The 15,545-nt window shown below is 45.3% G+C and overlaps 1 protein-coding gene across 2 annotated transcripts in view; it reads left to right on the top strand.

The window, feature by feature from the left end:
- MYH10 (myosin heavy chain 10) overlaps positions 1–15,524 on the top strand; it is a 50,925-nt gene extending 35,401 nt beyond the window's left edge. The window contains exons 21-37 of one of the 2 annotated variants that reach the window (XM_010721212.2): positions 172–343; positions 1,030–1,242; positions 1,361–1,505; positions 2,941–3,147; positions 4,188–4,292; positions 5,293–5,445; positions 5,939–6,187; positions 6,745–6,957; positions 7,407–7,619; positions 8,219–8,380; positions 9,790–9,918; positions 10,802–10,890; positions 11,058–11,181; positions 11,275–11,483; positions 12,513–12,621; positions 12,979–13,151; positions 13,877–15,524. In XM_010721212.2, the coding sequence (XP_010719514.1) occupies positions 172–343; positions 1,030–1,242; positions 1,361–1,505; positions 2,941–3,147; positions 4,188–4,292; positions 5,293–5,445; positions 5,939–6,187; positions 6,745–6,957; positions 7,407–7,619; positions 8,219–8,380; positions 9,790–9,918; positions 10,802–10,890; positions 11,058–11,181; positions 11,275–11,483; positions 12,513–12,621; positions 12,979–13,151; positions 13,877–14,021 (2,810 nt within the window). In that variant the 3' untranslated portion in view covers positions 14,022–15,524. The remainder of the gene's footprint in view (positions 1–171; positions 344–1,029; positions 1,243–1,360; positions 1,506–2,940; positions 3,148–4,187; positions 4,293–5,292; positions 5,446–5,938; positions 6,188–6,744; positions 6,958–7,406; positions 7,620–8,218; positions 8,381–9,789; positions 9,919–10,801; positions 10,891–11,057; positions 11,182–11,274; positions 11,484–12,512; positions 12,622–12,978; positions 13,152–13,876) is intronic. The other variant, XM_010721213.3, reaches the window with a different exon arrangement.
- Positions 15,525–15,545: the final 21 nt, after the last annotated feature.

Genomic DNA, 15,545 nt, shown 5'->3' with positions numbered 1-15,545 from the left:
CTCCCCCAGTCAGCATTCCTGCTAGAAACTGGATGAAAAATTGACTTAACATTAATTAAACTTCCACCCCTCCTGCCACCCTGTTCCCTTGCCCTCAAACCTTTGGAAGATTATTAGATTAAAAAAAAAAAAACCAAAACAACAGCTTACAAATCTTTGTCACTTCTGTAGAGCGCTTAAAAAAAGAGGAGAAGACACGTCAGGAATTAGAAAAAGCTAAGAGAAAACTGGATGGTGAAACAACAGATCTACAGGACCAAATAGCTGAGCTGCAAGCCCAGATTGAAGAGCTGAAGATCCAACTGGCCAAGAAGGAGGAAGAGCTGCAGGCTGCTCTTGCGAGGTCAGGGCACAGTGGGGTTTGTGAGGGATGGGAGAAAGCTGCTTCCCATGGCTGCTTTGAGTTAACTGTAATCATATTGGGCTGGGAGTGTTAGCACAGACGCCAGGTCACATCTGTCAGAGGGAATCTGTAGACATCAGTGTGCTGTGAGCAGCCATGGCCAAACCCGGGTTCAGTGTTCTGTGTGTCCTTGCAGCACAAAGGTGCGAGGTACAGCAGTGTACAAGAGCTGGAGCTCTGGAAGCTTTTGGTCCCCAGAGTTCAGACTCAAGAGGGAAAAATTCAATTGTCAGTGAGTCAGAGTCCTTCCCGTAGCTGGGTGGAAAACAAATGATCAGGACTCGTGTGGTAGTCTTGCTGTTGGAACAATGTGATACAGATGAAATGCATTTTTACTTTTTGAGTAGTGATCTATTATGTTGCAGAAAGAATTCAGCAGACAGTGCGTTTTTGGAATGATGATGAATGAGATCTGTAGGACTGAAACGTTTGGATGTTAACTTGAAAAGTTTGATCATTCTTGCAGTGCATCCTATGGCACTGTGCTTGTCAAGACATTAAGAAAGCCACTGCACAGTTTATCTGAAGTTTTACTGTGTGTTTTTTCTAAGCCATTGTGTATACAATTAATGCCAGACTTATGAGAACAAAGAAATATTATTGGCTGTTGTGCCTTTGTTTAACAGAGGAGATGAAGAAGCAGTTCAGAAAAATAATGCACTTAAAGTGATAAGAGAGTTGCAGGCCCAGATTGCAGAACTGCAGGAGGACCTTGAATCTGAGAAGGCATCACGCAACAAGGCAGAAAAGCAGAAAAGAGATTTGAGTGAAGAGTTGGAGGCTTTAAAAACTGAACTGGAAGATACCTTGGATACCACCGCAGCACAGCAAGAGCTGAGGTGAGGTCATGTACCTGTGTAATAAAGCACTGATAGAATTAACCTTTCACTTACTAGAGATTAAAATGGTGTTTTTGTTGGTGTTTTTTTTTTAATTTGTAACTGATGCTTGCTCTAGGACAAAACGTGAGCAGGAGGTGGCTGAGCTGAAGAAAGCAATTGAAGAGGAAACCAAGAACCATGAAGCACAGATCCAGGAAATCAGGCAGAGGCATGCTACTGCCCTGGAAGAGCTCTCTGAACAACTTGAGCAGGCCAAAAGGGTGAGCAGAAAATGAATTACAGAAATGCATTGTTCTGCTTCTGGGTTTTACATAAGTAATGTAACTGTTCTGGGACCTTCTGCTCTCATCTGCAGAGCTCAATTGTCTTTATTTGTACATACATTACTGTCATAATTGAACCAAATGCATCTCATGTGAATATATTGAAGCTCCTGGATTTGGCATCTGTGAAAAGCCTTGATTGGTCTTGGAAAGAATACACCTAGAGATAAAATCATGTGGGAGTTATCCAGCAATCCACATGCTTATTTGGTGAAAAGCAGTTCACAGCATGTGTGATCAGCAGAATGTTTCCAAATATGGACACTGTAGCATCAGCACTCAGAAATAACGAGCTGTGAGTGCAGGTACTGTGAAGTTCTTCCAGCCACTCCAACTCTGCACTTGTACTGGGGACTCCAGTGCTATAGATATGTGTGGAGCATCTGGCCCATCTGTACAGCCATTGTCTTCCGTGGTAACCACCACCAGAGCAGGTAGGAGGAGGCACTCCTTTGTTATTACCCATAGGTAGCATTATTTCTACCGGTGGGTGTTTTCTTCAAGAGCAGAATTATTCCAGTACTGCCAAAAAGAGCATTTAGCTTATGTGATGGCAGTCTTGGTCATTCACAAATATATTTGTGGGCAGTTCATAAGCTGTAGTCCTATTTTTATACAGGGAATAACTCGCAGAATTCCTTAACTGAAAATACTGAGTGAGAAATGCAGCAGTCAAACTGCTGGAAAATGAGTTTTTTTCACTTGAAGATCTTGCATTCTCTGCTTCTTGTTTAATAAATGTCAACTATAGGGCATGAAAAATGAAAAAAATGCCCTGCAATCTTTAAAGAAGGGTCCTCTGAGAAAATGGTGTCAGTTTTGGTGAGAATGGAACTAACAGAACTAGTAGTAAGAATGGCACTTAAAAATAATTGACGTAAGAGGTGTTTCTGAAGATTTTTTTGACAAATGTCAGTGCAGTGGTGGAAAGTGCTTTGTTATGCACTTCCAGGCTGCTGTGCCTACTAAAATCAGGGCAACTTCAGCTGATATCTTTCCTTTTATTTCTGTGAGATGAGCCATGCTGGTCTGTTAATGGGCACATTCCTTCCTACTTACAGTGCCACTCTCACAGTCATTTTACAGCACTGATGTCCCAGATCCTACTGAAGTCACAGAGGAGCCTTGTGGTGCTCACTGCTACCTGTAATGTCTGAAAGTGGATTAACTTGCATTAACTCCTATTTATCTAACATACACAGAATGTTATCTGGCAACATTTTAAGCACTCGACTTGCAGCTTGCTGAGTGCTTGTTTTATCTTTGAACTTGTACAGTGGATTTGCTGGACTGAGTTGTTTTTTTTTAGCAGATTCCTTTATTGATATATGTAACAAGGTGTTGAATTTCTTTCATTTTTTTTCTTTCCTAGTTCAAAGCAAATCTTGAAAAAAACAAGCAAGGCCTGGAGTCTGACAACAAGGAGTTGGCCTGTGAAGTGAAGGTGTTGCAGCAGGTCAAGGCAGAGTCTGAGCATAAGAGGAAGAAGCTTGATGCTCAGGTACAAGAACTGACTGCTAAGGTCACAGAAGGCGAAAGGCTGAGGGTGGAGCTGGCGGAGAAAGCTAACAAGCTGCAGGTAAGGCTTTATGGAAGTCCTAAGCTGCTGAAAACTAGGCAAGAAAGTGAAAACTTCAGATGTCTGCAGAAATAACTGAGCGAAGCATCCTTCAAAGATGCAGCAAGGTCTGCAGGAGTTGGGCTCGTGGCAGATGTGGGAAATGACCTCAGTCGTGTTGCTGGTGGGGACTTCAGGAGCCTTAAAGTGATGAAATACCTCTGAAAGAAATAGCCCTAAAAGCTCAGGCTTATGTTCTGACTGTCCAGCTGTGTAATAATTAATAGTGCCTTCTGAGTGCACAGCTTCCCACCTGGAAACCAAATCCTGTAGGAAGCTTTGCCAGCTGCTGGCCTTCAGGTTTGATTTTGGATGGAGGACTGAGCAGACTGGGCTGTTCTCATTTGGAGGTGTGAGCAAAATGTGCTGAAAGTCACTGGTTTCCTTTTGTGCTTCAAAGTTGGGATCTTGACAGATAAGGATTGCAAGTCCCATTATTTGGGAACTAGAGAAAATGAGCAAAAGAGGAGCCAGGGCTGACTTCTGAAGAACAGCAATGAATTCTGAGGTAAATCAGCCCTTCGGAATGGGGATGGCCCAGTTCATTGCAGAGGAAGATTTCATGTATTCTCTTACAGTATCCCCTAAGAAACACAGTCTAAAGTAACTGGAGTTGGCACCTGATGGTAGCCTTTGCAGAGGTGCCTTAAAGGCAGATGTCATCACAATAATCCTTGAATTCATGATCCCATATAGTCCTGTAATTGAGAATAACATTTGACTATGAATACAGATAATATTGGCCTGCAGATACTGGAATGACATGTTCCATTAGATGGCATGCCTACCATGTTATACCACTGAAGTTCAATATTGGCATCCAACTTAAGTTTATAGCCAAATTTCAATGTATTTAGTTTGTGATGCCTACATCCTGGGAGCTGCTGTTGTCACTGCATACCTGGAATTTGAGGCTGGTTCTGAGCTCCAGCTCCCAGTGGGATGTAGGATTTGCCATGAGTCAGCTGCATGCTGTTACCTTGAGGCTGCTTGCTTTGCAGAATGAGCTGGATAATGTCTCAAGTCTCCTGGAGGAAGCAGAGAAGAAAGGCATCAAGTTTGCCAAGGATGCAGCTAGTTTGGAATCCCAACTTCAGGATACACAGGTGTGTGTGCAGTGAGGCTTGAAATCTGCACTTGGGCTTTGTTCCTTACCAAACTGCTAACTGCAGAGCAGAAAATACATTTTCATTCATGGCTTTGAAAGTCCACTGAATAGAATCTGTACTTCTTCTTTGTGTCCAGTGAAATATGATGTATAAATGATTGCTAGCTCAAAAACTGAGGCCAGTTTTTCATGATCAAAAATACAGTATTTGATAGACAGTAACCTTTCAGTTTCTCTTCTATTTTGTAGTCTGTGGGAGATAAGTATTTAGTCAGGAAGAGCTCTTCCAAGTAGAATGTTAATGTGAATGAGATTCTTGAAGTGTATGGAAGGTACCTCAAGGTGAGGGCTGATAACATTTCTTACAGCTTAAGGTCTTAAAACTGCCTATAGCATTGTTTATTTTAAATAATGTAGGTTTCCTGTAATTACCACTCAAATACACTTCTTCAGGTGTAAAAATGCTAATGGTGACCACCTGAATGATACTAATCCCAAAGGTGAGTGAGGAAGGGGGCTGAGGGAAGGTTGTTACACCTTTGATTAATTTCTATTATGACAGATTTCTATTACCACATTACAGCTGTTTTTTTAACTGACTTTTACATTTCTGCAACACAGCAAAGCTTTGGTGTGCTGCCATTGCAAGATTTACTGCTGTTTTTTTATTATTCCTAGGTCATTTTAAATAGGTATGCTATGCTTGTCCTAAAGAAGAAAAGTAAATTCTAAAGATAACTTCTCAGCTCGTTCCTTCTAAACAAAGGAAAAATATGAATTTCTAGAATACTGTGGCACATGTTCCCTTATCAGAAATATGCTTTACAGAGGTTTGCCCCAAATGAATGCTTAAAGCCTTCTTGGAAAGCTGAGTTTCAATTGTTTTCAGAAGCATGTCACTGAAAGAAAATCTTGCAAGAAAAATAATTAAGCCTGAAACTCTTTACAGAGCAATGGAGGATGGTAGTCAAACTGAGCTTTGAATATTTGTGTGACAGGAACTACTTCAGGAAGAAACCCGCCAGAAACTCAACCTGAGCAGCAGAATTAGGCAGCTAGAGGAGGAGAAGAACAACCTGCAAGAGCAGCAGGAAGAGGAGGAGGAGGCCAGGAAGAACCTGGAGAAGCAGATGCTAGCCTTGCAGGCACAGGTGGGTTGTTGCACGTGGCAGGACGTCTGCAAGGACTGTGGACCTGGGAAAAATGTCATCTGAAGTTGCCAAGGCGGTGTGTGTGTCGTGTCTGCCGAGCTGTGGATGCCCTGTTTCTAGAAGTGCTCAGGCTGGGCACAGCCTTCAGCAGCCTGGTCTGGGTGGAAGGTGCCCTGCTCATGGCAGAGAAGTGGAACTGGGTAGTCTTCAAGGTGCCTTGCAATTCAAGACAGCCTGTGGTCTAACTTGCAGAAATAGTGGACTGCATTTCTGAATAGAGCTTCCTGTGCTCTTCCTCCACGGCAGTAATGATTGGCACAACCAGCTGTAATGGGCAGAACATTACAGCTCTGTTTCGTATGCTGCTAGCTCACCATTTTTGTGTTACTTCAACCAGTGATAGCATGTTTGTGGTTCTGTAGTCTGGGCTTGATGCTTTTGTTTTCCTCTCACGATGTACTAAGCACTCTTATTTTCTTCTGCTACATTTCAGTTAGCAGAGGCTAAGAAGAAGGTAGATGATGACCTGGGAACAATTGAAGGTTTGGAGGAAAATAAGAAGAAATTACTGAAGGATATGGAATCCTTAAGCCAACGCCTGGAAGAGAAGGCAATGGCTTATGACAAACTAGAAAAGACAAAGAATCGCCTGCAGCAAGAGCTGGATGACTTGATGGTAGATCTGGATCATCAGCGCCAGATTGTGTCTAACCTGGAGAAAAAGCAGAAGAAATTTGATCAGGTAATCTAGTTTCCTGTCATCTTACTACTATGATTTTTAAAAGGCATTTGCTTAAGTAGTTACTGCATAAATGAATAATATTGGAGATAGAAGAATCCAGCCGGAGTACCGTGGCTATTGATAACTCTGATGTGAGCATCCTGACCCTTGTTAAGGGTGGGCAGTCAGTGAGCTGCGTGTCCCCTTTGAGTTCTGTTAGATCATGAAGTAAGCTCCTCATACGTACAAAAGGAAATGATACTGGAACAGAAACTTGACTTAAAAAGCTTTAGTTAAGCTTGAGGGATTACAGTAAGGAAGGACAGGAGGACCAAAAGATCAAAATGTAACACATCAGTGTTGACTGATAGCTTTCTTTCCTCATCTCCTCCCTGAACAGCTTCAGCTGTTTCCTTAACCAGCACTCTGACCACGTCCTAAAAGGCCAGAGAGAGCTTCTGAAGGCTGATTAAACTCAAACCATTGACCACTTGAATGACTATAACACGCAGGGCTGTAAGGAGCTGATTATAGAACAAGGAGATTAATTTATCTGTTTGTCTTATTTTGTTGTTCAGATGCTGGCAGAAGAGAAGAACATTTCTGCTAGATATGCAGAGGAGAGAGATCGTGCTGAGGCAGAAGCAAGGGAGAAGGAAACAAAAGCACTGTCTCTGGCTCGGGCTTTGGAAGAAGCCCTGGAAGCAAAGGAAGAATTTGAGAGACAGAACAAACAATTGCGTGCAGATATGGAGGACTTAATGAGTTCTAAAGACGATGTGGGCAAAAATGTAAGTACTTCTCCTTTTATTTTGTTATGTATGGGGGATAGCACAGTAAAACTCCCTCACTGGAGGGGTATGTTTGACACGAAAGAAAGCATTATGTAACACAAACTCCTGGAGGTATGAATGCACAGAATTGGGGGGTAATATTTCAGCTTAATCACATCTTCCAAAGAGAGCATGGAGGGCAGAAGTTGCTGGCTAAATGGCGAGTGGCACCTGCTCTAGATTTAAGAGCTTGTCTCAGTATGTTCTCTGTCACATTGGCACAGCTCCTCTTTCTGACAACCTACACAGCTTTTCGTTGTTGTGCAGAGTTAGAAAAGTTTCTCTGCTGTTCTGATTCAGACATCATCACAAAGCACAGCGTGCTGTGTCCATGCCTTCTTTCTGTGTTGCTAACACTCTTGTTTAGATAGCTGAGGGAGAAGGTCTGATAAATGTTTGTGGTTTAGGTCCATGAGCTGGAGAAATCCAAGCGAACTTTAGAGCAACAGGTTGAAGAGATGAGAACTCAACTTGAGGAACTGGAAGATGAACTACAGGCCACAGAAGATGCTAAGCTTCGTTTGGAGGTGAACATGCAAGCTATGAAAGCCCAGTTTGAGAGAGATCTGCAAGCCAGAGATGAGCAGAATGAGGAGAAAAAGAGGATGCTGGTCAAACAAGTATGTCTGGTTTATTGCACTTCATTGCACTTCATAGAGGGAAGGGTGTGAGGCTCTGTTGCCAAAGTTTTGGGCTTCTGTAGTAACTTACTATTAGAAAATAAAATCATTTGCTTAAAGACCCCACCCTAAAAAAATCTCTAGCATTGATCTTACTGAATAACTGAGAATCTCTAATATATGGATCTTGTAGAAACAAACAGCCTTGGAAGGCTTCTGAAGTTTTACTATGCAAGAATTGTCATTAACTTGCATAGGATGGAAGCCCTTGATGTTAGCATAAGGAGCAAAGCTTGATTTTTATATACAAAAAGAGAAATAACTTATGATCACTAAGTGGCTGAACAGATGAAATGGGAATGCTTCTAACAGTGAGTTATTGTCTGTTTTCTTTTTTGTCAGTTCAGAGATCTCTGCTTCCAATTTGTGGGTTTGTTTTTTGCCATCTGCAGTGTCTTCCCTTGTAGCTGGCATTCTGTATTCTCTTCCAATCAAGGCACATTCGTTCAGTTGTGCAGAAGCCTTTTGGATTCTCAGACCATTGGTTAGGACTTTGTTGCATTGCTGGGACAGATCTGCTAAATGCCTTCACCTCACAGGTGCGAGAGCTGGAGGCAGAGCTGGAGGATGAGCGCAAGCAGAGGGCTCTTGCTGTAGCAGCCAAGAAGAAAATGGAGATGGATCTGAAAGACCTGGAAGGTCAGATAGAAGCTGCAAACAAGGCTCGAGACGAAGCCATCAAACAGCTGCGTAAGCTCCAGGTAAGCCCAGCTAACGAGCTGTGCTCTGTCCTCTGGTGACAGCCACGTCTGTTGCTTCTCATTAAACACATCTGTAGTTAGAAGCAGGAGGGATGTCGCACTCGACTGTGCTGGCATGTCATAGAGTACCTGGCCTGAACATAGCATCTCTTCTCATCCTTCTGTTGGTAAGGAGTTAAGGCTGTCCCCCAGGTATTTCTATCCAGTCGTGGTCTTTTCCTGTATTTCAACACTTGCTGAAGGATTTACTGAAGATTGCTTTACAGAGGACATTTTTTAAATTTTATGTCTTTGAATTTACTGATTTGGGCTCAGCTGTTCCTGATTGCTGCTTCCTCAAGAAGAACATCTTAAGGCACCTTCAGCCAAAAATGCTTCAGAGAAGAAGGAGGAGTAACTTCCAGTTGCTTTTAAAAAGCTCCAAGTTTCTCATTCTTCTTCTTTGGCAAGAGATCCCAGTCCTTGCACTGAGGATTTATTTCCCATTCCCAGAAAAATATCCAGCATTTGGTAGAGTTGAGTTTTGCCAAAGATTTCTCAGTGCCATGGTCCAAAGCTGCAGAAGTGTGAGATCGTGGCAAGACCACGTCAGGCACATGGCAAATTCAGTTGCCTTTCTGCCCTGTCCTCTCTGTGCCTTGGCAATCCAACTGAACAGAGACAGCTCTGGGCCAGAGTCCAGGCTGTGGGTGAGGAGGGAAGGCTGGAGCAAGACGTGCTGGTACCTGACAGCATCATGCTCCTCCTCTCCAGGAGGACAGCTCAGGTAGAGATCTTGTTGCTGAGCTCTGTGTGCCTTCATGCAAGCACCCAAAATAAGTATTCTCAAGATTGGAGGCATTCCAAAGATGTAAGTGTAATTTAAATGCAGTTTCTCTCCAGCTTTCATGCTCTTTTAGTATCTTAAGTCAAACTGGTGCAGTTTAACAGAGCTGAGCTCTTAGCAGTGTGTGTAAGTAGAAGCTAAGCATGTGCTTCTAGCCTACATGTACAAAACAATGGGTTTGGTAATGCTGCACTGAGATAAGTTTTACCTTGTATAACTGAAAGATGCTTTTCCAATCAAAGTACATAGATTTTTTTTTTTTCCCAAATCACTCCAAAGGCTTTATCTTTTCCACAAGCTCCACAGCAAATGTAATTGAACAGCTCTCTGTTCTTTTCTCAACAAGAAATATACCAAATAAATTAAGTACAGCCCTGTAACAGGATATTTGTGATGAGGAATGCGTGATGGAGACAAGGAAATGAAGTAAAATTATAAAAATAATTGAAGGTGCATTGAAATGGAATGAAGTTACTGTGGGGGAGGGAGGCCTTTCCTCTAAAGGGTCAGAATTGCTTCAGAGCTCCTAATAGATCTCATGGCCCCCTAATGCAACGTGGCTGTGGGACTTTTCCAACTGCAGGCTCAAATGAAGGACTACCAGCGGGAGCTCGAAGAAGCCCGTGCGTCCAGGGATGAGATCTTTGCACAGTCCAAAGAGAGTGAAAAGAAACTCAAAGGTCTCGAAGCAGAAATACTTCAGCTCCAGGAGGTGAGAGTGAACTTCACAACACTTATTTTCCTTGGTAGAGTAAGGAGAAGGTTGGGCAGTAGGAGTGAAAATCTGTCCCACTGTGCTGAACAGAAATGGGAGCCAGGAGAGCTTTCTCTTCCCACCCCACCACCCTGCTTCCTTCAGCAGCTCTCTGGTGAGCTTGGGCTTCAGTGGAATCATTCCAGCAGAATCCTTTACTTCCCTGTCTGAGCTGCATGGCAGCTTAAACAGATTTGAGGCCTCACTGAACTTGCAGGGAGGTTCAGGAGTCTGAGAGTTGTGGTGCACGCTGTCAGTACTGGGGATTAGAAATGCATACAGACCAGGAATCCCACCGTCCCACCTCAGTGGACAACTGAAGTCTGCTGACTTTCTGCCACATAATACAGTTTAACATGTGAAATTCAGTGCTGTTTATTCTACTGTGCAAAAGCTTCACAGTCTGTTTTCTTTTCTTGCATTGGTGCTGTGTACTCTGGAGGTGTAAGACACTCAGCTTGCTTAACGTAGTGCCCGTTCTACATTGAGCACGTAACACACTGTGATCAGACCAGCACTGTCTTGTTTTTTTTCTTACTGCTTACAGCGTCAGTGTTACTGTTCTTCGTGTGTTTCAGAGGCTGTGGATGCCCCATCCCTGCAGGCATTCAAGGCCAGGCTGGATGTGGCTCTGGGCAGCCTGGGCTGCTGGTTGGCGACCTGCACACAGCAGGGGGTTGGAACTGGATGAGCATTGTGCTCCTTTGCAACCCAGGCCGTTCTGTGATTCTGTGATTGCAGCAATATTACATTTTGAAGCATCTCCCAGAAATTCCTCCAAGGACAAATTGTTTACAGGCCTTCTGAGATTCGTAACACGTCTTTTCTGAAACCCTTGCAGGAGTTTGCTGCATCTGAACGAGCCCGTCGTCACGCTGAGCAGGAAAGGGACGAGCTGGCTGATGAGATTGCAAACAGCGCTTCAGGAAAGTGAGTCATCAAACGTATCCAGGCGGCATCTGGAGGATGCAGGCAGCAGCAGCTGCGGTTCTCAATGCCCTGTTGGCAAATTCTGTGTTCATCTGTCTTCGTGAATACAAAGCAATTGGCTTCGTATCGCACCTGAACGTGTACTGACCCCAGTGCTTCTCTCCTAGGTCAGCGCTGCTGGATGAGAAGCGCCGGCTGGAGGCTCGCATTGCACAGCTGGAGGAGGAGCTGGAAGAGGAGCAGAGCAACATGGAGCTTCTCAACGAGCGGTTCCGGAAGACCACGCTGCAGGTGAGTTGTTGGCAGCTGCTGCAGGACGGCTGGTGCTTGGGGTGAGCGGAGGCTCTGAATAGCACCACGTGATCCGTTCTCCTCCTCTGAAAGGTTGACACGCTGAATTCTGAGCTGGCCGGGGAGCGGAGCGCTGCGCAGAAGAGTGAAAATGCACGACAGCAGCTGGAGAGGCAGAACAAAGAGCTGAAAGCCAAGCTGCAGGAGCTGGAGGGATCTGTGAAGTCAAAGTTCAAGGCAACGATTTCTACTCTAGAGGCCAAGATTGCTCAGCTAGAAGAACAGCTTGAGCAGGAAGCAAAGTAAGGAAAAATCCGTGTGCTGTCAGTAGAGTGTCTGAGACATCCATGCCTGAAGTTACTGTGGGGCTGAGGTGTGAGGTCACAGCTAGAGCACAGCTAGTAGGTTTTAATACTTAGAAACCTGTTTGAGGGACTGACTTGAATCAGATGCACTGGGGTTGAAAGTTTCAGTGTGTGCTCCTTAGCTGAAACTGCTGATTTACTTCTTGAAGTTAACAAGTAATTGCGTTGACTGGTAGTCCCAGGAAGCACAGCTGCTTTAGAAGAAGTTTCTTAAGACCAAACATCTCCTTCAGACACTGGTCTCTTTGGGCTAGGCTTTAAAGGGAAGGAGGGCCACAGTAATGCTGAAGGACCTGGAGCTTCTCTCCTGTGAGGAAGCGCTTAAAGCTGTGACTGCAGAGCCTGGAGGAGGATTGGGGACATCATCTATATCTGCACATCCATCAGAGAGGTGCAGAGAATGGAGCCCAGGAACAGGACAGAAGGCAGAGGGCAGGAGCTGGAATACAGAGGGTTCCACCTGAACATCAGGAAGCACTTTTTGACTGGGGGTGACTGAGCACTGGCACAGGTTGTTGAGAGGTTGTGGGGTCTCTTCCTTGGAGGCATTCAAAAGCTGCTGGGTATGGAAAAGCAGCTCTGGATGGCCCTGTTGGAACTGATGGCCTGCAGAGGTCCCTCCTTACCTCAGACATTCTTTGAAGTAAATCTTGTGCTCTGGACAAGTCGTCTTTCTCCAGACTGCTTCTTTCCATCTCGGTCCTCCAACTTTTTTTTTCCCTGCCTTGTCCTAAGAAGATTGAAAGTGGGCTGTCTTATCCCCACCTTCATTGCTCTTGGGCTTTTGGCTCAGGGGAGGACCATGACATTGCTCAGCACTGCTAACACTGCTTTGTTGAATCTCGCTGCGTAGAAGCACATCCCTGTCCCTCCTTTTAGCCTTCTAATAGTACTTGTGCTGCTCCAGTACTGCATGCTTCTAAAGCTGGTGCTCACAGCCTCCGTGTGGCTTCTGATCCTTCCCAGGGAAAGAGCAGCTGCAAACAAACTGGTGCGACGCACAGAGAAGAAATTAAAAGAAGTCTTCATGCAAGTGGAGGACGAGCGCCGACACGCAGATCAGTACAAGGAGCAGGTGGGTGGAGTGGCTTAGCTTGTGCTTGGGAAAGATGGATAAAACCCTGCTTTGAGTAGAAAGGCGTCGTTAAGAAGCTTTTTAATGAAGATGTGAGGGAATCCAGTCTTGTTAAGTGAACTGGCGGAGCAGTTCCTTGCCTGCTCCCTGTGTTAGCTCTGTTGCGATGATGTGTTATGCACCTGGTCTCTGAGATCCAGGAGTTGTGGGCTGTTCCCAGGAATCCAGATGGGAGCCTGCGCTGAGGCTCCATCTCCAGCAGGGATGGTTGGGGTGCTGGAGAACCTCTCTGCCTTTCCAAGCTGCAGGGCTGCAGCTGCTGAGTTTGATCCTGACAACTTGATTTTTTTATTTTAGATGGAAAAAGCAAATGCCAGGATGAAGCAGCTGAAGCGTCAGCTGGAGGAGGCAGAGGAGGAAGCCACACGTGCAAATGCTTCCCGACGTAAACTGCAGCGTGAGCTGGATGATGCCACAGAGGCTAACGAGGGCCTGAGCCGGGAGGTCAGCACCCTGAAAAACAGGTTAAGGTACGTGGTGCAGGAGTTGGCAGGGCTTTATCGGGTGCCCTCTGACCTTGTCTGTAGTGCTGCATCCTTGGGGACCGCTCAGCTGTGGAGCTGTGGAAGCAGAGCTGTTGCTGTTAGGTGATGGGCTGCACTGGATTCTGCTGGGAGCTGCTGCCTGAGCCTGATGTGATGGTGCTGAGGCAGCTGCTGGCTGTGAGGATGTTCTTGATGGCTCGTGAGCCAGAACTCTTCAGTGCATTTATCCTGGGTTGGCTGGGGCTGGTGCCTGAGTCCAGCAGCAGGAGGTGACGTGGCTCAGTTACGCTCTTCTAGTGGCAAGCACTGATTGTGTTGTTCCCAGCCGACTCCATGGGAGCTTTTCACACTTCGATTTCAAAGCTCTGCTCTCAGTGTTTGTATCCAGTACAGAGCAGGGCTGGAGGAGAGGAGGCTGCAGGAGGAAAACCATCCTGGGCTGCTGCAGGGCCAGCAGTGACAGGAGGGGTGCAGTGCAGTACTTCCTAAGTAAGCAGCTTTTGAAGAACCCGCCCTGCTCAGCGTGTGGCCTGAACTGAGCGGAGCACCAGAACGTCTTTGGGCGTCCTGTGACGACCCCGTGGTGGGAGCAGTGCTTCCAACGCTCCTCCTGTGAGCTTTGGGCGGTGCTGCTCCCCTGCGGCTCAGCTGGGAGCTGTCAGGGCAGCGCGAGGACGATGCAAAGGCTGTTCTCTGCTTGTTGCTTGCAGGAGGGGCGGCCCCATCACCTTTTCCTCCAGCCGATCCGGCAGGCGCCAGCTGCACATCGAAGGGGCCTCCCTGGAGCTCTCGGACGACGATGCGGAGAGCAAAGGCAGCGACGTGAACGAAGCGCAGCCGACCCCTGCTGAGTAGAGCCCCGCACACCGTTTGCATGCAGAGACCTTTACACGACAGTCGGCAGAGCGAGGAGGACTTTCCTGACCACCAGACTGCCTTGTGGCCCTAAATCTGCCTTACAAAATGTCGGCATGCTACAAGGTTACTTACCGTAGGTCAACTATGTCTTAAGGCTCTCCAGCCTCACCATACTGTACCCTGCTTCAGATATAGGTACAACTGCTTTTTTTTTTTTTTTTTTACATATAGTAACAAAACGGGATCGTCTCTGTTCAGTGCATCTATTTTCCAGACACTCATTGTAAAGCCATTTTATAAAGCATCATGTGAAGGATGAAACTTTCTGTATTGGTTAAAAAAACAAAACACAGAACTTCATTCCCAGAGGGTAGGTGGTTGGGACGGCCCCACTGTCATGACTCAGCATGCTTTGTACAGACAACATCCTTCCATTTCTTCTGTGCTCGGGCAGCCCCTGGCTGCACTGAGCCCGTTGGATCGTTGAAGACCAAACTGCACCCGCATCTTTCTTTTCTCCTAATTGTTGTGATCGGCACACAATCAGTGAGTGAACTGTGAAGAGCCTCGGGAAGCGTTAGAGGGAAACGTAGGGATGAGTGAGTAGTGTCCATTTTTTAACCCTCAGTACCATTTTGGAGTGTTCTCAGCACCTGCTTCATCCATTAGTGTCACGCAGTACAGGCAAACAGCGTCACCGTTCCTCTCTGTACATTTGCAGCTGTAGCATCCTGCTCTTCCCATGCCCAACAGGTCTGTATATATATTAAGGCTAGTACAATGTGAACACCAGTGGAAAACAAGCATACAACACAGGCACAGTAATTTATGAACTTCAGGCTGAGCGCTCTTCAGGACGGCGCCATGGCCGTGCTCCCAGCGCTGCACAGAGGGATGTTGCCTGCCTGCAGTTAACATGCCAGTGGATGTGAATCCTTTTTTTCGTTGTTGTTGCTGTTGTTTTTTATTTTGAGCAGTATTACAGCGAGTAGTTAGCGTTCTTTTTGTTTAAATAGCTGAAAAACTGACATTACAGAAAGTGCCTTAGACACTACAGTACTAAGACAATGTTACATATATAATTTGCCTATATAACGATGATTTAATGTATTAATTTTGACTGTGCTTCATATCATGTACCTCTCTAGTCCAAGTGGTATTATGGATATTAGTGACAATGAATCAGTGTTAATAGGAACCTTCCTCTGCCACACGCTCAAACAAAAAGATACGGATTTCCTTTTTTTGGTTAAAAGCTTTAACATCTGTCGCAAAGGTTTTGTTGTGTGTGTTTGGATATTTTTAATCAAACTGGCTGTTGACCACCAGGCATCTGACTGCAAATATCTTGTTTTCTTGTATACCCATATTTCTAGACAATGATTTTTGTAAGACAATAAATTTATTCATTATAGCTGTGGCCGCCTGCTCTGTTTACTTACAGGAAGAGCTATTTCTTGAGGCTGGCATAGACCTTAATAAATGAGAATATGGCTGGAAGCTGACTTCTCCCTTATTAGT

This window comes from Meleagris gallopavo, chromosome 20 (assembly GCF_000146605.3).
Source record: "Meleagris gallopavo isolate NT-WF06-2002-E0010 breed Aviagen turkey brand Nicholas breeding stock chromosome 20, Turkey_5.1, whole genome shotgun sequence".
Taxonomy (NCBI): domain Eukaryota; kingdom Metazoa; phylum Chordata; class Aves; order Galliformes; family Phasianidae; genus Meleagris; species Meleagris gallopavo.
Note: the sequence above shows the minus strand (reverse complement) of the source record. Positions and strands in the feature narration are given on the sequence as shown.